Here is a 25,658-nt window from a genome sequence, read left to right as displayed (position 1 = left end):
CTACTAAAAATACAAAAAAACTGGCCAGGTGTGGTGGCGGGCGCCTGAAGTCCCAGCTACTCGGGAGGCTGAGGCCGGTGAATGGGGTGAACCTGGGAGGCGGAGCTTGCAGTGAGCTGAGATCATGCCACTGCACTCCAGACTCAGTGACAGAGCGAGACTCTATTTCAAAAAATAATAATAATAATAATACATATTAGTCATTGTGTTAGATGCTAAGGATACAAAAATGGCCCTATCTGTACTTTCAGTGAGTTTACAAACTAGTGAAGAGAGGCTTGCAAATCAACAATAAAAATACAACTGCCGCAATAAAGCCATAAACAGGGAAGCACAAAGGAAGGAACAACTTTCATCTGGAGGATGGGGACTGATATCAAGAAGACTACAGCAAAGGAAATGACTTGTGAATGGGGTTTGTAAAGATCAGGAAACCAGGTGAATAAGAGGGCATTCCCAACAAAAAGACCAATGTGTGTAGAGAGAGATGTGGAAGGCTGGGTGGGCACGAGGAATGGTGAGAAGTTCAGAGAGCTGGAAAGCAGAGATAGAGTTCAGGGAAAGAGAAGGATCAGAACTACCAACCCATGGTATGGAGCTTGAGCATTCTCTGAGTAACTGGACTGGTTATAAGAAAGAAGAGAGAGGGGCCAAATGAAGTGGTTCACGACTGTAATCCCAGCACTTTGGGAGGCCAAAGCAGAAGGACAGCTTGATCCCAAGAGTTCAACACTGGCCTGGGCAACATAGCGAGACCTCATCTCCACTAAAAATTAAAATTTTAAAAAATGGCCAGGCATGGTGGCACGTGCCCATAGTCCCAGCTACTAGGGTGACTAAGGCGGGAGGATCACTTGAGCCTGGGAGGTCAAGGCTGCAGTGAGCCAACTTCATGCCATTGCATTCCAGCCTGGGTGACAGAGCAAGATCCTGCTTCAAAAAAAACAACAAAAAAAGGAGAGAGATAAGGAATGAAGTAATTGGTCGAGCCAAATTTATTCCTTCAATGACAATAATCTTACAGACCAGACACTAGAGGTATACCATATTAGGCTGTACCCATTCATACATAAAAATGTGTTTCCATAAATAGCCAATGTAGTTTTTCATTATCATCTTCCATACCATCATTATCACTGAAGCCATTCGCTTACAAAAGAGTGAATCTAACTATTCTGCTGTATACTGGGGAGCCACTGAATGTCTGCAAAGCAATCAGAGCTCAAATTCAGTTGAGCCACTGTTTAAGCTATTTTTTCTTACATCTTAGAATCTACAATACATAATGGCATGAAAGAAATGCAATTAAGGTCTTAAGAGAAAAAAGATGTAAAGACCATCTGTATTTATTTGTTCCTCAACTCATTGAGAAAGGACTTCAAGTAAAGGACTATCCATGGATTTCAATTATCATATGCTCTCCAGATCCCATTTCCATATATAATGGAGCTATAAATTTCTTTAACACTAAAGCCTCAAAAAATTACTAGGTGCTATAAACTTTCCAGCTGTACCAAAATGCTCTTTCAAAGTACTATGATTATATTTCTAAGGAACATGGAAATCACCACGAAGCCATTGAAAGAAATGTTTAACTTGATTAAACCTGTAAATGCCATATTCTTTATAGAAATGTAAGAATGACAGAAAAAGCACTATCATTAAAACTTCCTAATCATTGAGTTCTTCATTTCCTACATACAGGTAGCTATACTGACTTTTAAGTCTCTGACAGATTGAGACATTTTGTTAAAGAATGAAAACCTGCAGAAGGCTTAAATGTTAATTATTTGTCATTTTTTCCTTGAAACACTCTTCAACCAGGCCCTGAAACTTCCACATTCCTTGAAACCAATTGCAGATCTCATGTCAGAGAATATCGAGTACCCCAACAAATGTGTACTATCTCTACAGCTTCACCTCATGATTAACATGAGCTTAGGCTACTACCAGTGTTTATCTGTTATGTTGAAATCACTTACACCTCTTATTCCCAGTTGCCAACCTGCTAATCTTACACTTGATTAGCCTCAACCAATATTTGCTAATGGCCACAGTGGAGGTGATGACAATGGTGGTGACAAGGATGATTAAAACACTGTGACAACTACAAAATTCTCATGGCTCTCACTGCCTAATCCATAACCAAGAATCACCCTATGAAAATCCTATGCCATCACCATTACTATTTTTGTTATTTGCAGATCAACTATATATATGAAGGGCAGTACAATTACAGAGACAGTAAATCAATCAGAGGAACAGATGCAAATGTGTCCAAGGTGTCCAGTGTTCGAAGCCTCACCCCAGACCTACAGACCTAAAGTTTAATATGATACCTAGGGTAAGTACCAAATTGTACATTACCTTAAAAAACAGATAAGCAAAGAGAAGAATGTTATATTTACAACTTGTTTGCTTTCTGGGGAAGTCAAGTCAGAACCTTCTCTCTTACTAGGTAGAAGAGTTAAAATGCTGCCTTTTTCCAGGACTAAATGTTCTTCTAGAACTCATAAACCTATGAGGGTGCAGGGTAAAGGGAAAAAAGAAAAAAAAGATTTGACAAAGCAGAGCTAAAATGTACCCTCCCCCGCCCCCCATCCCTACACAAATGCCTACAGCGTCATCTTCCAAAGCTGAGAGAATCATTATCACCCTGGGCAAACTGGTTGGCTAACAATGTAGCCCAAATGACTATAAATAAAGTCTTAATTACATTAATTAGAGTAATGTCTTCCTATAGATCATCTCATTATTTGGGGGCTCTGTCTTAGCCTTGGAGCCAGGATCCTACTTGGCTCATCACCATCGCAGATCATCCCACCTCCCCACTGCATATAACACTGCTCATAATTATGCTTCAATGTGTCCTAGACTCATTTCTTCTTACTATCTGACAACAGATTTCATCTACTGGTATTATCTAGCTTCAGCAAAGCATGGGTAATAATGTCCTTGCAATGACTGTAGAATACAACCTTATGATTACAGGCTGATCTACCACCTGACTTCCCAGGAAATTACCAAACTATTGATATGTAAAGTGATATTTTAACTGCTGTTTAAGTGACAGATATTCTAACAATCATCAATCAAACACCCAAGCATTTGGTAACTGTTAACGCACTCACAGTATTGACAATATTCCTGCAGAGATCGAGTTTTCACTAACACTATAGAAAAAAAAAAAAAAAACTCATAACAATTTCACCAGAGGTGGTGTCAAGAAGCAGTAATGTAATCATGTTACTCATGGTGTTTTAACAAGACTGTACTGTGGCAAATTCTAAGGCTCTTGGTGTTTCCTGAGTTTAAGTGGAATTGATTCCTGGAGTCGTAATTAAAAAAAAAAAAATGTGTATAGGAAGGGGCCTTGGGTTCCCTAATGCGCTGGTTCTCCAAATTCAGGCTGCACAGAAGTGCTAAGCTGACTCCATCCCAATGACCTATTTTTAAACAGAGATTACCAGGGACCACGTTGGAGATTCTGATTCCACATCTCTACAAAAGGACGTAAGAATCTAGTAGACATGTACACTTTTTAACTCCCCACAAAGTTCTTATGTGCAATCAAGTTGAAAAACACTGATATATCACCCTTTCCATCTGCCCCCAGTAAGATTTTGATTTCATCAACCTCAATATTGGTGACAATGATTGCCAATTCTTTAGAAATCACAATTACTGATATTAAGATGTCATATATCTGAGGTATCTTAGGTCAGAAAATGAAAAAGTTTGCAAACCACTGTTAACATCCAGCTCATCTTATTATAGAAATAAGAATTCTTGATTTACCCCTAAAACCTGTTTCTCCCACATTCCCCCAGTCAGCTTTCCTCATATTGATACACGGTCCCAAGTCTACCGATTAGCAAAAAATCAAAAAATCAGCACATCTCAAGGCATCCTGAATTGTTCACCTCCAAAAGTGGCCTTCTATGACCCTTCTCTTTCTTTTGGCTACAAGTAACAGAAAAACCAACTCAACTCATGTAAACTGAAAACGTACCACAGGTAGTGGTAATCAGGTTTATTTCTGTCAGAATTCAGGTACAGTTTTTTCCCAGTTGTCCGAACAATGCCCTCCTCAGTATGTTAACTTCATCATCTCTCTGGTAGTAAAGTAACTATAACAGTTCCAGTTTCTAAATCTACATGCAACAACCAATTAGAAAACTTTCTCAGAACCCCTGGCTGTTGGGAACAGGCTCCCAAATCTGGCCATAAACTGGCCATAAACAAAATCTCTGTAGCACTGTGACATATTCGTGATGGCCATGACGCCCACGCTGAAGGTTGTGGGTTGACCAGAATGAGGGCAAGGAACACCTGGCCCACCCAGGGCGGAAAAAAGTTTAAGGCGGTCCTAAACCACAAACAACAGCATGAGCGATCTGTGCCTTAAGGACATGCTCCTGCTGCAGATAACTAGCCAGAGCCCATCCCATTGTTTCAGCCCATCCCTTTGTTTCCCATTTTAGTTAATCTGTGATCTACAGAAACAACGCTTATCACTGGTTTGCTGTCAATAAATATGTGGGTAAAACTCTGTTCAAGGCTCTCAGCTCTGAAGGCTGTCAGGCCCCTGATTTCCCACTCCATACTCTACATTTCTGTGTGTGTGTCTTTAATTCCTCCAGCGCCGCTGAGTTAGGGTCTCCACAACCAGGCTGGTCTTGGCACCTGGCAAATGCCCTTGATCTTGCATTGGCACAAACTGAGCCACATTTCCTGGAACCACTGTGTGTCCAGGGACAAACTTACAAACTGGCTTGAGCCTGGATTCCTGGGCAAATCCTTTCTGTAGCCTACTGGCTGAGAGACAGAAGGAGAAATGACTGAATAAAAACAAGATTTTATTAGGAAAAGAGAACTGAAGAAACGACCTACTACAAAACCCAATCTAGAGTAAGTTTCCTCTTTTTTTTTCTCATAACATTACCTTCTTTTCCTTCATAGCCTTCATCACAATTTGAAATTGAAAATTTGTAGGTGTGTTGCTAACATCTACATAGCACTTACCATATGGTACTGTTCTGAGTGCTTTAAACAAATGAATTCACTCACTCCTCACAACAGCCTTATGAAATCTGCACATTTTGACGTCCCCATATTATAAATGAGGACATACAAGTACAGAGAGATGCCAGAACTTGCGCAGGGCCCTAAGTGGTGGAGCTTGGAGTTCCAGCAGTCGGATTCCGGAGTCCAGGAACTCTGCTATCACCTAATGCTGTTTTTCACTTAGTTTTGTCCCATTCCTCCACAAATTTTAAGATACATGAAGCAGTGAATGCATTTGCTTTATACACCACTCTATATCAATATTCAATACAGCACCAGGCACACTGGAAGCATTCAGCTTACAACATAACTGAACAAACGAAGGAATGGTTGAGGGAATGAATGAGTGAATGAATGAATGAGGTAATGAACAAAGGAACAGCTAGAAAATCATAATCCAGATCAAATGACTTTTCATGTTACATGACTAATTACAGAAGGGTGGAGACCGGAGCTTCAATTTCCTGGTTCCAGTCTGGCTTCTCAAGCTGGAGGTCCCTGTGTAAAGCAAAAACAGAACTCTAAGCCCCTACAACCTTCTGAATGAACCCCTCGTCTCAGCAAAGGGCATTCCAAAGTTAACCTGAAAACCACTTCACGCCATGATGGGGGTAGGGGGCAGGCACACCTCATTATACCTTCCTCCCTTTTGGAATTACTGATAGAACAGACTCCTTAAGTCTGACAAGAAACATTTACAAGCTATTCCCTCTGAAGGCTACTACCTAGAGACTTCACCTGCATGATACAACCTTGGTCTCCACAACCCCTTATCTTAACCCACACATTCCTTTCCATTGATTCTAAGTCTTTAGAAAATAACTCTTTCAACCAGTTGCCAATCAGAAAATCTTTTACTCTAAGTGTGACCTGGACGCCCCCACTTCTACATGTCCTGTTTTTCCAGACTGAACCAATGTACATCTCACCTGTATTGCCTGATGTTTCATGTCTCCCTAAAACCAAGTTGTGGCCTCACCATCTTGGGCACATGTTCTCAGGATCTTCTGAGAGCTGTGTCACAGGCCATTGGTCACTCTTATTTGGCTCAGAATAAATCTCTTCAAATACCTAATAGACTTTGACTCTTTTCATCAACACCTATTCCACAGGGTCACACTTATATAGTCAATAATAAGTGGTCTTTTCTCCTTTGCAAAGCCTCCAAATGGCAAATGAAAACTCAGCAAAAGTTAGTCACTTCTTTTAAGACTGATCACAGTGAACATGTCCAAAACAGAGAATGACATGAGTTAAGGATGGGATTTTCCTGCATTTACTCTATCTGCATTAGACAAATGAACATTTTGTTCTTTGACAGCAAGAGTCTAAAGCAGAAAATATACACAAGTCTCCACTTGAATTATGAAGATCTAAATATATGCAAAGCATTTGTTGTAATTCTCCTTCATGGTAGTAACATGGTTTTTAAAAATAAGTCATCTAATGGCCAGGCAAGGTGGCTCATGCCTGTAATCCCAGCACTTTGGGAGGCCGAGGTGGGCAGATCATGAGGTCAGCAGTTTGAGACCAGCCTGACCAACATGATGAAACCCCATCTCTACTAAAATACAAAAATTAGCTGGGTGTGGCGGCGCATGCCTGTAATTCAAGCTACTTGGGAGGCTGAGGCAGGAGAATCGCTTAAACCTGGGAGTCGGAGGTTGCAGTGAGTCAAAATCACGACGCTGCACTCCAGCCTGGTGACAGAGTGAGACTCTGTCTAAAAAAGAAAAAAATTAAAATTAAAAAAATCATCTGAAAAATGTAAGCAGCTAAAAAACAATTACAGGACATATACATGTCAGTTCCCACTGCCAATATCTAGAATCAATTCTGCTTTCAGACGAAAAATCATAGCAAATAAGATTTCCAGAGAAACTACTAGTTGGTACAATCACATGCACAAAAAAGTCTATTAACCTGACTGGTTCCTAAGTAAACGGGGTAATATATTATGATTCAAATCAATGCTAACAAGTAACTCTCATACTCAATATGTACATTACAGCTTGTCCCTTTACAGAAATGATGTGTTTATCCTCCACTCCAAGAGCAAAAGAAAACAGCCTTTGTAAATAGGCAAACATGTTATGAAACTGTCTATTTTCATATTTGCCTTTTGCCTTAACAAGCAGCTGTGTTTGCTGTTTTGAATGCATCATCAGCAATGTCAATGTTTTTGGGCCAAGATTATAATGGAAAGCAGGTTTCCAAAAATCATTTCAATTATTATAAAAACTAATGACAAAACAGAGAAACGCATATATAAACCACATACTGCTTCATCAATGGTGTAAAAAGAAAAGCTGTTTAGAACTTACTACTGTATGAGACTCTCCTACACCATGTAAGGGACCAAACACTGAAGAAATGTAGAAATGAGTACTGCTCATACTAGACAGACTATGAAGGAGCAGAAAAGGCCCTTTTGAGGAAGGAGGTGGAAGCAGGGAGCCTATATTTACAAAGGCATATGACTATGGCAACTGTTAGGTTTTCCTAGAAAAATAAAGTTATCTTTCCTTGTGTAGTTTTTTTCTTTAAAGTAGAACCCCACCGGGCATGGTGGCTCACGTCTGTAATCCCAGCACTTTGGGAGGCCGAGGCAGGCAGATCACCAGGTCAGGAGATCGAGACCATCCTGGCTGACACGGTGAAACCCCGTCTCTACAAAAATACAAAAAAGTAGCCGGGCGTGGTGGCGGGTGCCTGTAGTCCCAGCTACTCGGGAGGCTGAGGCAGGAGAATGGCGTGAACCCGGGAGGCGGAGCTTGCAGTGAGCTGAGATCGTGCCACTGAACTCCAGCCTGGGCGAGGAGCAAGATTCCGTCTCAAAAAAAATAATAATAAAATAAACAAATACAGTAAAACCCCAACCCACAAGAATACTACAGTCTTACTTGGCATCTTACCTATAGCTTGGTGCATGCCTCAGTGGCCATGAAAACTATAATCCACCTACCAAAACCTCTTATTCCAAGTATTAAATAAAACATATACAAGAGCAGTGATTATTATTCTGTCACAAGAACATGCTGTTTTAGCAAAAAAAAAAAAAAAAAAGACATTCAGAATACAAACTCTATATTTTATGATTGGTCAAGAGTTCACTGTGGACATTGGCCAGTTTTTTTCTTACTCTTCTCTGACCTCACCCAGATGGATCTCCTCTCCATTCATTCATTTCCCTTTTTGATTTCAAAAAGCATTTGAAACACCTCTTAGCCTGCCCTGCCGATTTGTTAAGACAGGCCTTGAAAAGTATTAACCTGATTGATTTTTAAAGAAACAGGGTAATGAACAAAGGAACAACTAAGAAATCATGATCTGGATTTTTCATGTTACATGACTAATTATGGAAGAGTGGGGTCCAGAGTTTCAATTTCTTGGCTCTAGTCCAGCTTCTTGGGCCTAAGAAAATGGTCAGTTTCAGATTTGGGAGTAAAAACTTACAGAACCCATTCTCAAGCACTGTGTTACTAAATAGCCTTCCAAATGAGAACATGTTACCACCGGGAAGCCTAAATATCTGAACTGAACTGAAACTAAAAATTACTCCAATTATTGCAAGGATATATTTGCAAAATCATTAAGGCTGATCATCTTCCAATCCCCAAATCCTCAACTCACACAGGACAAGGAGACGCACATTCTCCTCTTGGTAGCTTTAGTAAACTTCCTATGTTTTGATCAGGAGGGGGAAAAAAAAAAAAGCTCTTCTCAAATTAGACAAAAAAATATTTTCAGAAATTACATAAGTTACTTTATAATCCTTTTCAATATTATAAGTAGTATGAGGGCTCTAAATGTGTAAATAGCTATAACAAAAAATACCAGGCAAACAGAATACAATCATCACTTGTTAAACATAAAGAAAACTAAAGGCAACCATACAAAAACAAACATGTATCTTTGCCAGCAGACATAAATCTGCTCCTGTGGACTCAATTCCTTGAGGGCAGGGATCAGCTCTTACTCAACCTAATTTCAATTCGTTGGAATGAACCCATACTAAAGAACTAGGTTCTGGGCACACAACCATGTGCAGGTAAGATCACGCTCAGTGTGAAGCTTACATTCCAGAGGTGGCGACAATGCTCCCCAGAAGTGTAAAAAAGAAAATTCATTTTAAGTGAGTAAGTGTCAAAAGAAAAACAAATAGCTGAGACAGAAGTGAAAAAGTGGGATACCCACCTAATGGAGGCCAATCTGAGGAAGTGACATTTGCAATTTAACAGAGAACTGAAGCCCAGGATAAAAAACTAAGCTCGCAAAGAATTGCAGTCACACATACAAAGGCTCTGGAGTGATTTCAGAGTTGAGCTTGTTTAAGGATGGGGCAGATGACTTATATATCTGAATGTAATGCATGCAGGAGAGCAGTCTTCAAGAAGACACTCGGAGACAAATGGGGTGGAGTCACACACGATCACGTAAGAAATTTGCATATTATTCTGAATGCAAGGGAAACCTGATCTGGTTTGTACTTTACCTCTCCTACTGCTCCGTGAAAGAAGGGACTGATGGGAGAGCAAGCTGAGAAGAAGGAGAAGAGGTGAGAGGGAGTGTGATAATCCCAGCAAAAGATAAGGTAGTGAGATCCGGTGGTGTCAGTGGTAATGAAGAGCTGTGGACATATGAAAAATGAATTGTGGCCAGGTGCCGTGGCTCACACCTGTAATCCCAGCACTTTAGGGGGCTGAAGCAAGAGGACTGCTTGAGCCCAGGAGTTTGAGACCAGCCTGGGAAACACAGCCAGACCCTGTCTCTACAAAAAAATTTTTAAAACATTAGCCAGGCATGGTGGCTAGAACCTATAGTCTCAGCTACTTGGGAGGCTGAGGTGGGAGGATCACTTGAGCCCAGGAAGTCAAGGCTGCAGTGAGCTACGACTGCACCACTGTACTCCAGCCTGGGTTACAGAGCAAGAATCTGTCTCCTACTCCTCCCCTCCCCCAGAAAAAGGAGTTTTGGAGGCAGAATCAATGTGATTTGCCTCAGTGACTGAAATTGGGGAGTGAAAAAGAAGGATTCAAATATAATTCCCAGTTATAACAGCAAGTATATATTCAAGTGCAGACGTCAAGTAAGCATTTAAATACTGAAGAAAGTTTGGGCTCAGAGGAGAGGGCTGGGCTATGGTAATAAATCTGGAAGCCATCAATAAAAATTGTTTAAGTAGGTCTTAGAAAGCACATGGGGTTTGGAATTCCAGATCTGCCACTTACTAGGTCCAGTCCTTAAGAGAATTATTTGAGCTTTAGTTTTCTCATCTATAAAATGAGGGTTAAGACACCTATTTTTTTTACAAGATAGTCTAGAGCAGGGGTTATCAATTTTTTTTTCCATAAAAGATCAGATAATAAAGATTTTAGGCCTGGGGACCATAGAGTCTCTGTCACAAAAGCTCAGCACTGCCACTGTAGCATGAAAACATAAACAATATATAAACAAATGAGTTGGGTTGTGTTCAAATAAACTGTATTTACAAAAATAAAGGCTATAGTTTTGCCAAGCCACTGTCTACTGCAGTATTTGTCAAAGTGTGGGCACCAGACCAGCAGCATCAACATCAACTGGGCAAGACAGGGATGCCCTCTCTCGCCACTCTTATTCAACATAGTGCTGGAAGTTCTGCCTAGGGCAATCAGGCAAGAGAAATAAAAAAAGGGTATTCAGTTAGGAAAAGAAGAAGCAAAATTGTCCCTGTTTGCAGATGACATAATTGTATATTTAGAAAACCCCATCATCTCAGCCCAAAATCTCCTTAAGCTGATAAGCAACTTCAGCAAAGTCTCAGGATACAAAATTAATGTGCAAAAATCACAAGCATTCTTATACACCAGTAACAGACACAGAGCCAAATCATGAATGAACTTCCATTCACAATTGCTTCAAAGAGAATAAAATACCTAGGAATCCAACTTACAAGGGACGTAAAGGATCTCTTCAAGGAGAACTACAAACCACTGCTCAGTGAAATAAAAGAGGACACAAACAAATGGAAGAACATACCATGCTCATGGATAGGAAGAATCAATATCATGAAAATGGCCATACTGCCCAAGGTAATTTATAGATTCAATGCCATCCCCATCAAGCTACCAATGAATTTCTTCAAAGAATTGGAAAAAAAATGCTTCAAAGTTCATATGGAACCAAAAAAGAGCCCGCATTGCCAAGACAATCCTAAGTTAAAAGAACAAAGCTGGAGGCATCATGCTACCTGACTTCAAACTATACTACAAGGCTACAGTAACCAAAACAGCATGGTACTGGTACCAAAACAGAGATATAGACCAATGGAACAGAGTCCTCAGAAATAATACCACCCATCAACAGCCATCTGATCTTTGACAAACCTGAGAAAAACAAGAAATGGGGAAAGGATTCCTTATTTAATAAATGGTGCTGGGAAAATTAGCTAGCCATAATTAGAAAGCTGAAACTGAATCCTTTCCTTACTCCTTATATGAAAATTAATTCAAGATGGATTAAAGACTTAAATGTTAGACCTAAAACCATAAAAACCCTAGAAGAAAACCTAGGTTAATACCATTCAGGACATAGGCATGGGCAAGGACTTCATGTCTAAAACACCAAAAGCAAAGGCAACAAAAGCCAAAATTGACAGATGGCATCTAATTAAACTAAAGAGCTTCTGCACAGCAAAAGAAATTACTATCAGAGTGAACAGGCAACCTACAGAATGGGAGAAAATTTTTGCAATCTACTCATCTGAGGGCTAATATTCAGAACCTACAAAGAACTCAAACAAATTTACAAGAAAAAAACAAACAACCCCATCAAAAAGTGGGCAAAGGATATGAACAGACATTTCTCAAAAGAAGACATGCATACAGCCAACAGACACATGAAAAAATGCTCGTCATCACTGGCCATCAGAGAAATGCAAATCAAAACCACAATGAGATACCATCTCACACCAGTTAGAATGGCAATCATTAAAAAGTCAGGAAACAACAAACAAGCTGGAGAGGATGTGGAGAAATAGGAACACTTTTACACTGTTGGTGGGATTGTAAATTAGTTCAACCATTATAGAAAACAGTATGGCGATTCCTCAAGGATCTAGAACTAGAAGTACCATATGACCCAGCCATCCCATTCCTGGGTATATACCCAAAGGATTATAAATTATGCTGCTATAAAGACACATGCACATGTATGTTCATTGCGGCACTATTCACAATAGCCAAGACTCGGAATCAATCCAAATGTCCACCAGTGACAGACTGGATTAAGAAAATGTGGCACATATACACCATGGAATACTACGCAGCCATAAAACAGGATGAGTTTGTGTCCTTTGTAGGGACATGGATGCAGCTGGAAACCATCATTCTCAGCAAACTATCGCAAGAACAGAAAACCAAACACCGCATGTTCTCACTCATAGGTGGGAATTGAACAATGAGATCACTTGGACTCGGGAAGGGGAACATCACACACCAGGGCCTATTATGGGGAGGGAGGAGAAGGGAGGGATTGCATTGGGAGTTATACCTGTTGTAAATGACGAGTTGATGGGTGCTGACGAGTTGATGGGTGCAGCACACCAACATGGCACAAGTATACATATGTAACAAACCTGCACGTTATGCACGTGTACCCTAGAACTTAAAGTATAATAATAAAAAATAAAAATAAAAAATAAAAAAAATTTAAAAAATCAACTGGGAACTGTTAGAGATGCAAATTTAAGACACCACCCTAGACTTACTGAATCAAAAACTCTGTGGGTCAGGGTTTGGGTCCAGCAATCATATTGTAACAAAACCTCCAAGGATGAGTCCCAAATCTGAGACTCTCTAGTCTAGAACATAAATATACATAAAGTGATTAGGTGCTATTTTTATCATCATTAACCTGGCTCCTAGAAGTTTAGGGTATAGCTCCTTGATGTTTTAAGTCAATGCTGGGTAATTTTGGTAGATCAAGCAAAAGACAGATAAAAATCTCTGTTAAACTATATGATGGGTTGGCCAGGCATGGTGGCCTGTAATCCCAGTACTTTGGGAGACCAAGGCAGGCAGCTCCCCTGAGGTCAGGAGTTTAAGACCAGCCTGGCCAACATGGTGAAACCTCGTTTCTACCAAAAAACACATAAACTAGCCAGGTGTGGTGGCACACACCTGTAGTCCCAGCTACTTGGGAGGCTGAGGCACAAGAAAAACTTCAACCTAACAGGTGAAGGTTGAAGTAAGCCAAGATCATGCCACTGCACTCCAGCCTGGGTGACAGTGAGGCCCTGTCTCAAAAAAAAAAAAAAAAAAAAGAAACCTATACGGTGAGCTTCAGTGAAAATACTGGAGAAATTAAAGGTTGATTTTTACGTATTCTTTATTCCAAAGAAGTCTTCTACTTTCTCATGTTAAGACAGATTTAATTATGTCATGTTCACACTCCACTTATTAAAATGAACAATTTAATTTTTAAATATATATATATATCTCCTCCAACCTAACTTCCAATAGAAGAAAGGTGATATGCCAACTAACTTCCAGATCCCTGATGGAGGATTAGCTATTAGGTAACAGTCTCTACATTATAACTAATGTACTTTATTTACATGAACAGAGAATAAACAAATTTATCAATGTGACCAGTGGAAAGGTTTAAAATTAATGGAGCAAGGTAAAACATAAAGGGGTATCTATAAATAGAATATACCACCACCTGTTTTCATATTGTTTAATACTGCTATTAGAAACTAGACAAGCCAGGCCCGGTGGCTCAAGGCTATAATCCCAGCACTTTGGGAGGCCGAGGCAGGAGAATCACTTGAGGCCAGGAGCTCGAGGCCAGTCTGGCCAACGTGGTGAAAGCCAGTATTTACTACAAATACAAAAATTAGCCAGGTGTGGTGGCACACACCTGTAATCCCAGCTACTCAGATGCTGAGGCAGGAGAACTGCTTGAACCTGGGAGGCTGAGGTTGCAGTGAGCTGAGATTGGGCCACTGCACCACTCCCGCCTGGGTGACAGAGTGAGACTCTGTCTCAAAAAAAAAAAAAAGAAAGAAAGAAAGAAACTAGACAAAGATCCACCTATTGAACCTGTCTGCCTGCCTCAAATTAGATAAAAGAATTGTGGATGGCCAGGCATGGTGGTTCACGCCTGTAATCCCAGCACTTTGGGAGGCCAAGGCGGGCGCATCACCTGAGGTTAGGAGTTCAAGACCAGCCTGGTCAATGTGGTGAACCCTCATCTCTACTAAAAATACAAAAATTAGCCGGGCATGGTGGCGGGCGCCTGCGGTCCCAGCTACTCAGGAGGCTGAGGCAGGAGAATCACTTGAACCCTGGAGGTAGGCGTTGCAGTGAGCCAAGATTGTGCCACTATACTCCAGTTTGGGCAACAGAGCCAGACTCCATCTCAAAGAAGAAAAATGTGGATGGGTCGTGCGCGATGGCTCATGCCTGTAATCCCAGCACTGCAGGAGGCCGACGTGGTTGGATCATGAGGTCAAAAGAGACCAACCTGGCCAACATGGTGAAACTCCGTATCTACTAAAAATACAAAAATCAGCCGGGTGTGGTGGCGGGCGCCTGTAGTCCCCGCTACTCAGGAGGCTGAGGCAGGAGAACTGCTTGAACCTGGGAGGCAAAGGTTGCAGTGAGCCGAGATCGCGCCACTGCATTCCAGCCTGGGTGACAGAGCAAGACTCCATCTAAGAGAAAGAAAAAAAAAAAAAAAGAATTGTGGATGGATTTAAAAGGGTCATGCCCACCACCACCACTATGTTCATGCCAACAGGCTTTCACAAAATTCCTTACAACAGCCAAAATAAAATCTGTCTGCAAATAAAGTCTGTTAACAGCCTTAGAAGGAGCTAACAGGAAGGCACGAGGACCAGAACTAGATCCTCTCTCAGGAAAAATAAGACCAGCTTCCATGACGAGAAAGAAATCCAATCAGGCAAGTAGCGCACAATCTGTAAAGAGTTAGGCAACAAGCATTGGGTGGTCTTCAAAGACAGCGGCAGAATCAGGGAGATCTAACACAGAATAATGAGGTATCCAAACTGGTCTCCCAAAGAACTTGCTACTGGAAATCTGGGAGCAATAATTACCTGGAGAACCAAGGAGAAAGGACATCATTTTAATTCAGGTAAACTCAGGAAAAGCTCTCGGACTGCCCAGCCAATGGGAATTAAATGGCTGAAACTAAGGCAAGAGATGAGTTGAAAAAGCTGGGAGCCATGTAGGGACCAAAAACAATTTACTTATTGATATTTATTTGTTTATTTATTTAGAGACAGACTGAGACTCTGTCGCCCCAGGCTGGAGCGCAGTGGCACAATCATGGCTCACTGCAACCTCCACTTCCCAGGTTCAAGCGATTCTCATGCCTCAGCCTCCTCCTGAGTGGCTGGGATTACAGGCATGCACCACCACACCTGACTAATTTTTGCTATTTTTAGAAGAGATGGGGTTTCATTGTGTTCACCAGGCTGGTCTCAAACTCCTGGTCTCAAATGATTCGCCCGCTTCGGCCTCCCAATTTTTACTGATTTTTAAAAGGTCCAAGCCATAAATATATGTGTCCAAGTTACATAATCCATTATTAAAAATATATATGAAGATACAACTGTAAGATACAAAAGAAGATACAATTGTGAGATATAAAAGATTTCTAGATGTGTTCGACCAGAAGCAGTGTTTGACTTAGAATCTGAGACTGATAATAAACTATTCACAAATTATATAATATTGATAGCACAAAGTTTCCATGGTCCTAACTTAGAGAATTTTAAAAATTTGTGTGAAAATTCACAAAAGTTAAAAGTGAAGACTATTCAACTGGTTAAGGGTATCCACAAAATAAAAATGCTAAAGCAGCGAATGTAGGCTTCTATTTTTAGCCAGAAGGATTCCATTACTTAGAGATCCTCTTTCCAACCCCGACATCTTGCAAGAAGTGAAACTTGGAAGAGATCAGTAAGTTAAACAGTAATAACAACCCTGATTTCCTTCTGGTGAGACTGCACAAACCTATGGCAAGAGTACCCAAAATGAAACCAACCAAACTTTTAATCCTATATTTTGTCCCCTTCTGTCATATAATCATAGATAGCAAAGACATATTAAATGATATTCATATACTTTATAATTCAATAAAACATATTCAAATTCATGGTTTACTTGTTTTTAAATATATATCCTAGTGATCTTTTATGCTAACCTAAAGTTATAATGGTTATAAATACTATAGACTCATAGTTTATTCCCCTGCCATACTTAAAGACACTAAATCAAAGATATATGAGAGTTCAGCTTTACCAGCCTAACAAATCACACAGATTTTTTTATTTCCCCTTAAAACGGAAAGTACTGACATAACTGTACCCAAGTGTGCATTCAGCACTAATTATTATTTTACAAACTTAATAAGCATATTTACCTGTGGAGATTTTTAACATGAGTAGGAAAAAGTGATAGTATAAAAGTTGATAAGACCGACAACTAAAAACTAATTTTCAATAACTGCATTCTAGTGTAGCAGGTAAGAAAACAAGCTTTAGAATCTCCCTGAATAGAAATCTGCATCTACCAGTACAGGTCTTGTGGCCTTGGAGAAATAATTTAACCTCTTGTTTTTTCTGAAGCTCACTTTGTCACCCAAGCTAGAGTGCAGTGGTACCATCTAGGCTCACTGCAACCTCCATCTCCTGGGTTCAAGCGATTCTCTTGCCTCAGCCTCCCAAGTAGCTGGGATTACAGGCATGTGCCATTACACCTGGCTAATTTTTGTATTTTTAGTAGAGATAGGGTTTCACCATGTTGCCCAGGCTGGTCTCAAACGCCTGACCTCAGGTGATCCACCTGCCTTAGCCTCCCAAAGTGCTGGGATTACAGGCATGAGCCACCATGCCCGGCCCATAATTTAACCTTTCTATACCTCAGTTTTCTCATCTATAAAATGGAGGAAATATTGGTATGCACTTCACCCAGTTACTGTGAAGCTAAAATGTGATCACCTAAGAGAAGCAGTGAAAGTAGAGCTATTACCCAGGAAGAGCTCAATAAACATTCACTTTTAAGGAAATGCATTAAGGAGCTACTCAAACTAGACAGTGCAATGTCAACATACCATATTACATACCATATTCCAACCTTAAAGTAGAAGCCAATGATATCCTTAGAGTTGACACATCCCAGCGAAGTATTCAATTTGTATAAATATTTTATACAGACCATATGTCAAGCAGAATCCTTTACTTGGTCAAATAAGTCTGAATATATTATTACATTAAATCATAATTGATCTGTTCTTCACTTTACAAGGGGGTACACATCCAAATAACTGCATGTTGGCTTGGTTCAGACATGCCAACACAGTCTAAAGGAAATGGGGCTCTGAAACTACCAGCCAGATGTTTTTAAACAAACAGAAGCCTTGAGGTTTTTTTTTTTTTTTTTTAAGTAAATAAAATTGCTTGCAGTAATTATTTAGGCTGGCCATCATCTTATTCACTAGATTGCCCAACTCTACTTCTTTTTGCATGATTTTCTTAATAGCCAGTACATTAAGCATGCTGCTATTTTTCTGACTTGTATCTTTTACTAATGAGGTAAATAATACACCAAATAATCTAGAAAATTCATGGAAATCATCAGTTTCCTCACTAAGCAATTACTCACTCCAAACTGAGACAAGGGCATGTGAGCAGTGTCTGCCTTACTGAATGGTGTTATTTCTCAGGCTGTAAATCAAGGTTTAATTTTTTCAAAAACTATCGTAATTTGAAATTAGGATATACAAGTTGAGCACCCCTTATCCAAAATACTTGGGAACAGAAGTGTTTCAGATTTTGAACTTTTTTTTCAGATTTTGGAATATTTGCATATACATAATGAGACATCTTAAGGATGAGACCCAAGTCTAAGTATAAAATTCATTTATGTTTCTGGTGGGTGCAGTGGCTCATATCTGTAATCCCAGCACTTTGGGAGGCCCAGGTGAGCAGATCACTCGAGGTCAGGAGTTTGAGATCAGCCTGGCCAACATGGTAAAACTTCGTCTCTACTAAAAATACAAAATTTAGCTGGGCGTGGTGGTGCACTCCTATAACCCGAGAGGCGGAGGTTGCAGTGAGCTGAGATTACGCCACCGCACTCCAGCCTGGGTGACAATGCGAGACTTCATCTCAAAAGAATAAATGACAACAAAAAAACTTCATTTATGTTTCTATACACCTTATACACATAGCCTCAAGGTATTTTTACACAATATTTTCAATAATTTTGTGTGTTTTGACTGTGATCACATGAAATCAGGTGAAGAATTTTCTACCTGTAGTGTCATGTTGATGCTCAAAATGTTTCTGATTTTAGAACACTTTGGACTTCAGATTTTTAGGTTATCTGTATTCCCCTCAAAATGAACTGTTTATTCCACCTGCAGAACTTAAAAACCTTTGGCTGAAAGGCAAAGTTTTCATTCAACATTTGCATGGTCTTATGATATCTGGCAGAATAATGTCTATCTCAGGAAAAGGACAGGCAAACCATTAAGCTAGAAGACGAAGAACTTCTTAAAAATATTCCATAGTCAAATATTATTTCTCCTCACATTCAACTTGAACTTTGAAGCCTGAGAAAGACTGCAAAAATAACCAGGGGAACAGAAATGGTCATACAGCCAACCAAATGAACCAAGTAAGCTAGCACAGGGTTTCTGAAACTGTGGTCACCAGGCCAGGAGTTTGAGCATCACCAGGGAACTTCTTAAAATCAGAAACTGAGGGTAGGGTCCAGTGGTGTCTTTTAACAAGCCCTCTAGGTAATTTTGACACACACGCTGAAGTTTGAGAATCTCTGGTTTCTGATAATCAAGCCCTGACACTGAACACCTTCAATTTTCAGCTTAGGGCTCCTATCATAACATGCTCCCTTGCGGCTGGGCGTCTCTGGGCTATGTTTGTGCCTTTCCCCCAGATATTGCAGTCAAGATTCTACCACAGAGCCAAAGCAAATTAACCTCCACTTCAGAGTGCAGGGAGGAGAGAGAATAAAAAATGATTACAAAAAAAGAGATAGATCTATCTGTCCACAGAACAAACTTCTTAGAAAGCAGAGAGGTGAAATCTTCCAGGTTTCAATTTCTCTTCTCTGGTATTCTCACTAGTATATTCCTAAAGCCACTAACCATCAACTTTGAAAAAGAACTGAAAAATGACCTTCTAAAAATATTGACAAAACAACTGGCTATCTGAATAAAGTTCAGATACTAATAAACATTTTTAAGAGAACTGAGACTTCGGAAAAAACTGGCATTAAACTCCTTTTCTTAATTTTAAGAATACAATTTTTAAAGTCTCTTTAAAATAATTCTTGCAAGCTTCAGTAAACATACACAAAAACAACCAATGAACATTATAACAATCATGTTTTTATCATTTAAATGATTGTTCATCCTATAATTATAAAATATAATGATGCTTCAAAACTCACAGGCAAACATCAATTCACAATTAACATACCAAAGTCTCATATTTTCAATGACAACTCCTGCTTTATTTTTTATTGCGGTAATAAATGTATAACATAAAATAACTTTTTAACAGAAAAATGTGGGTAATGCCATACAGACTCTTTTTGAAAGTGGATAAAGATTTACAGAGTATTAGTGGCCTACCCTAGACCTTTGGGAGAGAATCAGATATTCTTGGTTACCCAGTTCAAGTCTATAACTCACTTCATGCCAATGGGATTAAGCCCTTTTCCCAGTTCAAATACTCAAGTTTAGCTGAAATGTGCTAAGTCTGACATTCCTCCTGTATAAGACTACATAAGCTTGACTAGAGACAGATCTGCATTGGCATATATTCGACCCCCATCTCCATTTCTCTTTGCACCTGGGAGAAACAGTGGTGCATCGAGCCATTCTGGTTGAATGCTTTTCCTGACACACATCCTTAAATTGACTCTGACCCACCAGGGAGGTATGCAGCCAAGAGAGAACACATCACTGTGGCAACTCCCCACAGTAGACCCCCAAGCGATTAGTACAGCACTCCCAGCTCTGAGGTCAAATGTAGATCCAGCTCCAATATGTGAGTAGATATTCTTGAAAACATTATCATTTTATATTAGTAACCACAATCCTCCAATTCAGTGGCTCTGCATGAACACAAATTTTGCCATGGTGACCGTATATCCCGGTTTGTCCTGAACAGTGCAGGTTTATTACTCACAGGGCTTGTGTCATTATTAGTGGTGCTCCTTTTGACAATAAAATTGTCCCATATCAAACAATAAAGTATATGGTCATCCAACAGATAGGGCCATTGCATTAAAGGAATAGGCATGAGAGACAAACCACAGGCAAGTATGTTAGGGGATGTTTGCGGGTCTACTGCTCTAGGCTACCTTTGTAGACTTTGTATACTTTGTCAAGGACTGAGGGAAACACTTAGGAGACTCTCTTAACAATGATCTTAAGTCCAAATAAATAATTCTCCACTTCAAATGTAGAACTCAGAACAAAGCAAACAGCAGGTCTTCCTTCTGATTTCAAGGGTACCCAGAACCATCCACAGCCAACTCTGCATGAAGCATACTGCAGGATGATAATATGTGGAACCGACCCCTTTAACATGTCCAACTGCAGAATCAACACTTCTGGGAAGTTTTCTGGTAAATTCATCAAAAACGATGGTCCCAACTTCCCCTACTAGGAAAGCCATATCAAATGAACCTGGATGCTCTAAAGGAAATACGGCAAACAGCACATAGTGTCAATCACTGCACTTGTCCACTCAACAAATATTTATGTCAAAGATCAAAAGTAGCAGCTCATGGATCTCTGAAGCCATCTCTCAGATGTGTAGTGTTTGGCCCAGATAGGATTCTTAAATGTTTACAATATTTCCCAATACTTTAAAATGCAGGGTCATACATAAAAATTCAGATTTCCACTTTCTCTTCGGAAACCAGCAGCTCTAGCAATGCTAGACTTGCATTCCATTCATGCAATTTCCAACTGGAACTAAGTAGCACCTTGAGAAAGGAGTCACTATTCATCCAGTCCTCCATGGTCCTCATTCAACCCTCTTCTTCATCATTTGAGTTTGTAACCACTGATTAATGGCTGTAGATGCTCTCTAGAGACACTACATCTGGCCCTTCAAATTAATAATCCTCTGCCAGGGAATCTCTTGGTTAAGAGCAAATAGTAATTCCTGTCTTTATATCAAACACGCATCTGGGAAAAGGCAATAAACAGGAAAGTCAGTTAGAGGTTTTCTTGAACTTTTATGAGAAAGTCTTATGGCTCCCACTGGACTAAAAGGTGGAAGTGATCCTAAACATATTAATATTTATATAGTTCAGCCTCTAACGCTTAAATATATAATGGAGGAAAATAAAGGAATGTTTATAATTGACTTCCTACCAATGAGACCAGGAGGAACTCAACAGCAGCTATTGAGAACTCAAGGTACCATGACCATCAATGAGATTAGCAACAATGTGTCAGGCATCACATGTGGCTGGAGGGAAATAACTTTAACATAAACCCCTAAGAGTCATGAAAAGTTCCTTAAAGCCCTGAAAAAATGCAACTGGCTCCTACTTACCGCCAGAACCAGAAAAATGTAATACAATAAAGATGTAATAGCTTTCAGAAACTTTCCAATTTTAACGTATGTAAAAGCTAAAAAGTTTTGCACAAATGATCACAAAATGAAATTCATTAAATCGTGGTTAGGATCTTGAAATAATTTTAGTACGATATTTTGCCATAAACGTAACAGTGATCACAAATTTAAACTGCTCTCTTCACATCAGGAGTTCTTTTTATTGGGCGCCTTTAATGCCAGCTACTCGGGAGGCTGAGGCACGAGAATCGCTTGAACCCGGGAGGCAGAGGTTGCAATGAGCCCAGATCGTGCCACTGCACTCCAGTCTGGGCGACAGAGCGAGACTCCGTCTCAAAAAAAAAAAAAATTACTTTACAAAGTGATGAAATCTAAGACAATTAACTCTTATTTTCTTCAACTATAAGCCTTTTGTGAAAACTATTCTAAGTCAACTACAGACAGAAAAATCGTGAAATAAAAAAATTAAAGCCTTATTTATAGGATGTTTTTCTCATCTGACTACTATTAATTTCCCAGCTATCAAAAGAAAGCCACATGGTGCAACCTGAGACTTTATTTATATTTAGACAACAATATTTTTCCAAAGAACCTAAAGTACTGTGCAAACATTAAATAACCATTTTTAAAACAGCATTTTGGAAGCTTTTGAGATGGGGGGGAAAACTCATTACAAATTAAAGGGGAAAAAAGCTTGTTTTCAAAGGCACAATCACTGCATAGTCAAGTGTTCCTCTCCCTGTTTCATAAGGTCCACATCTGTTTTTAAGGAAGTAAAAGTTTACTGTTTGGTAATTCGATTTAGAAGACTAAAAAAAATTAAAAACAAAAGTGAAAAAAATCATTTAAAAATTGTATTAGAAACCTGTTCTACTACACTGCCTCCAATAAGCGTGTTTAAAAACTGCAAAAAAAAGAAGGGCTTCTTTCCATTCAATATCCAAATGCAGAATTCTTCTTCGCAGACAATCTGACAATGTCTAGTAACTTTTCCCTAAGCCCCGCTCCGAAATCGGAGACCTGCAGGTGCTGGGGCGAAGATGACGCGACCAGCCAAACCGGTTAAGGACCGTGATTGAGAACTAGTGAGAACCTCTAGGAACCCAACCTTCTGCGTTCATACACGCGCGCACGCGCGCACACACACAAACGGCAAACAAGCCATCTCCGATCACACTCCAGACCCCGCCGTCCTCCCGGGACGCGCGCTCCTCTACGCGTGCTCTTTGGACACGCCAGCTCCTCCTCCATCCCGGGACCGCGGTCCTTCTCCCTCCGGGTCCCGGCTGCAACCGGCCGGCTCCAGCCGCTCGCCCAGTCCCCGAATGCCTTCTCTACCACTCCCAAAGTCCAGGGAAGCGGACGAGCAGGCGCTTGAGAGCGCCACGTGGAGCGCGCGCGCCTGCAGCCAAACCACAGTAGGTCCTTAAAGTAGGGTCCCCGCCCCTCCCGCCCTGCTCCCGATCCCCCAGGGCCAAGCCCGCCCCCGCGCCTCCGAGCCCCAGTCTTGCCTGGTTGGGGTCTGTGGCGCGGAAAACGTGGCACGCCATCTGCGACTCGGGGTCGTCGGGCTGCGCCTTGATCAGGTAGGCAAAGTAGGTGAGGTCGTGGCTGTTGTGGATGAAGCGCGAGATGTGCTGCGCCTTGTGCTCGAAGATGAACACGGCCGGATTGGGATGCGCTGCCGACGGACTGGTGCCCCCCGAGGCCCCGGCGCCCGGCGCGGGGACGCAACGCAGGAAGGGCGCGCTGAGCACCAGGATCACCTCGCGGGCCGCCGGCGCCCCGCAGCCGCCAGCCTCAGGCTTCTGGCTGCGCCTGCGGATCTCGGCCATGAGCCAGGGCAGCATGGGCAGCGTGGTCCTGCGGTCCAGGCACGACCCCCCTACGTACCACAACCGGAACCGCTTGTCGCCCGGCTTCCCGGAGCCGGGCTGAGCTGAGACGCCCGACTCGGGCTCCAGGGGGTGCGGGAACGGCTCATCCTGAATGCAGCTGGGCGGCTCCATAACTCTCGCCTCACCAAGGCACCGCGGAGGCCGGCCGGGCGCACCGCGCCCCCCACTCCCGCGCAGAAGGCGCCGCCGAAACTGTGCCAACTGCCGCACCAGGCCCCCGCGCCCGCTTGGGAGCGGCGCGACCCCGAACTCCGCGCTTCAGCAGCCCTGCCCCATGCAGCACTTCCACGGGCGCGGCTCAGAGGCTCTGGCGGCGGGCACAGAGGCAAGCGCCCGGCAGCCGGAGGGACAGGCGAGGGTGGGTTAAATGGGCATCCTCCTTGGGCTGGCGCCTCGGGCAGGACCTCCCCTTCCTCCGTCGCGAGTTTGCAGGGTCAGAGGACCACGCCGAGGGTCCCCACGGCCGCCGACTCCAGCGCTGCAGCCCCGCTGCAGCCTCCGCGCTCGCCTCGGGCAGGCACTGGGTGGCTGGGCGGGGAATGGGGCTGTGGGCGGGAGGGGGTGACTTGGGGCGGAGCTGACTCCTACCAGGGTGACCGGCTGTCACCTGGAAGGTCGGGGCTGCCGGGCTGCGGCGCGGTTAGTCCTCGGGAAAGGCCTCCGACAACTACTCCAATGGAAAATAACAAAAACAAAATGTGGCCTCGCGGGGCCGCTCCGCCTCCCGCCGCAGCTGCAGCCCAGCTCGCTGCTCCTCCTCCTGGCGTTCCCGTCCCTCCCTCGCTCCTTCCTTCCTTCCAGGCTGCTGCTTTAATTGGGCTGCTAACCCGCCTCCCGTCCGGCGGGCGGAGAGCGTCGCCTGCAAAAGCTTATCTGTGAAGCCTCCTCTCCGCCTCTTCCTTCGACCCCCGCCCTTGGGGCTGCAGCTTAGAGCCTGGCGTGGGCACTGCCTGGACCCGCTTGGCCTGTCTTAGGTCGCTGCTATCGCCATCTCCTCCCGGGCGTCTCTGCTGCCCCCTAGAGAGGGGGCCAATCGCAATGGAGAACTGGGATTTTTTTTTTTTTTTTTTTTTTTAACAGTATTTGCTTGGTTTCAGTTCCTTCTAAAACCCACACATTAATTTCTGAATTATCCTTCCCAATAATCCCAAAAAACACTCGTATTTTCAATCACAGTATTATAAATTCCAGTTCCAATTTTCACTTTAAAACATAGTATTGACAACTTGAATCTTCCTAGTTCTTAAAGCAGCCAACTTCTTAAAATATGGAAAAATTATATTTTATTTATTTTATATTCCCAGTTGAGAGCTAATGTAGAGATTTCTTGTTCTTTTATATATATGTGATAATACATATTTCCAAAGAACTAAAAAAAAGTTTGGAATAATTTGATCATTGTAATTTTAAAACAGGTGGACAAATATTCTCTGTTTACTCATACTGAATGATAATTAAGAATTGGGTAAGAAGTAAAGACAAAATAAATAGGAAAGACACAGAAGTTCTTGACTTTCTCCTAAGTGCTTACAAGAAGAATAAAAACTCGGTTTTTAGTTTCTTGGTTTTTAGTTTAATGAGTTCTCACTTTCTAGAAAGCCCTGGGACCACTTTTTCCCTTCTGTTTATTTAAGGTCAATATGACCAACTGTCATTATTCCTATGCTGAATTTCTGGTTGCACCCTGATGGCTCTCTTATTAATAGGTATCTAAATTCCAAGATGGAGACATTACTAATTCATTAGGTTAAGTCATTTGGTTTAACCACTTAAAAAACCTTTGTTCAAAAAGACCCATGTCTTCAAAGAAGCAATGAAAAGTTCTTGGAAGGTAGACTGAGACCTTCTAAAACCTTCCCAGAAACTCTCTTACACAGATCCCATTTCCTTAGGCTACATATCTGAGACATATAAAAGAAAGGAACAAAAATATGGAGAAAGCATGGAAGTCTTGTAGATTCTATGAAATCAACCAGCTTGGGAGCTAGGATTGAATTAATAGCTGCAGCAGGCCAGTTCCTACTGGCATAATAAAGTGAAGTAACAAAGAACACCCTTACACT

At 41.6% G+C, this 25,658-nt stretch overlaps 1 protein-coding gene across 2 annotated transcripts in view; it reads right to left on the bottom strand.

Annotated features, from left to right (window-relative positions):
* TBC1D4 (TBC1 domain family member 4) overlaps positions 1 to 24,116 on the bottom strand; it is a 208,034-nt gene extending 183,918 nt beyond the window's left edge. The window contains exon 1 of one of the 2 annotated variants that reach the window (XM_023186267.3): positions 23,209 to 24,116. In XM_023186267.3, the coding sequence (XP_023042035.1) occupies positions 23,209 to 23,706 (498 nt within the window). In that variant the 5' untranslated portion in view covers positions 23,707 to 24,116. The remainder of the gene's footprint in view (positions 1 to 23,208) is intronic. The other variant, XM_023186275.3, reaches the window with a different exon arrangement.
* Positions 24,117 to 25,658: the final 1,542 nt, after the last annotated feature.

This window comes from Piliocolobus tephrosceles, chromosome X, assembly GCF_002776525.5.
Source record: "Piliocolobus tephrosceles isolate RC106 chromosome X, ASM277652v3, whole genome shotgun sequence".
Classification (NCBI taxonomy): Eukaryota; Metazoa; Chordata; class Mammalia; order Primates; family Cercopithecidae; genus Piliocolobus; species Piliocolobus tephrosceles.
This window is presented reverse-complemented; position numbering and strand designations above follow the sequence as displayed.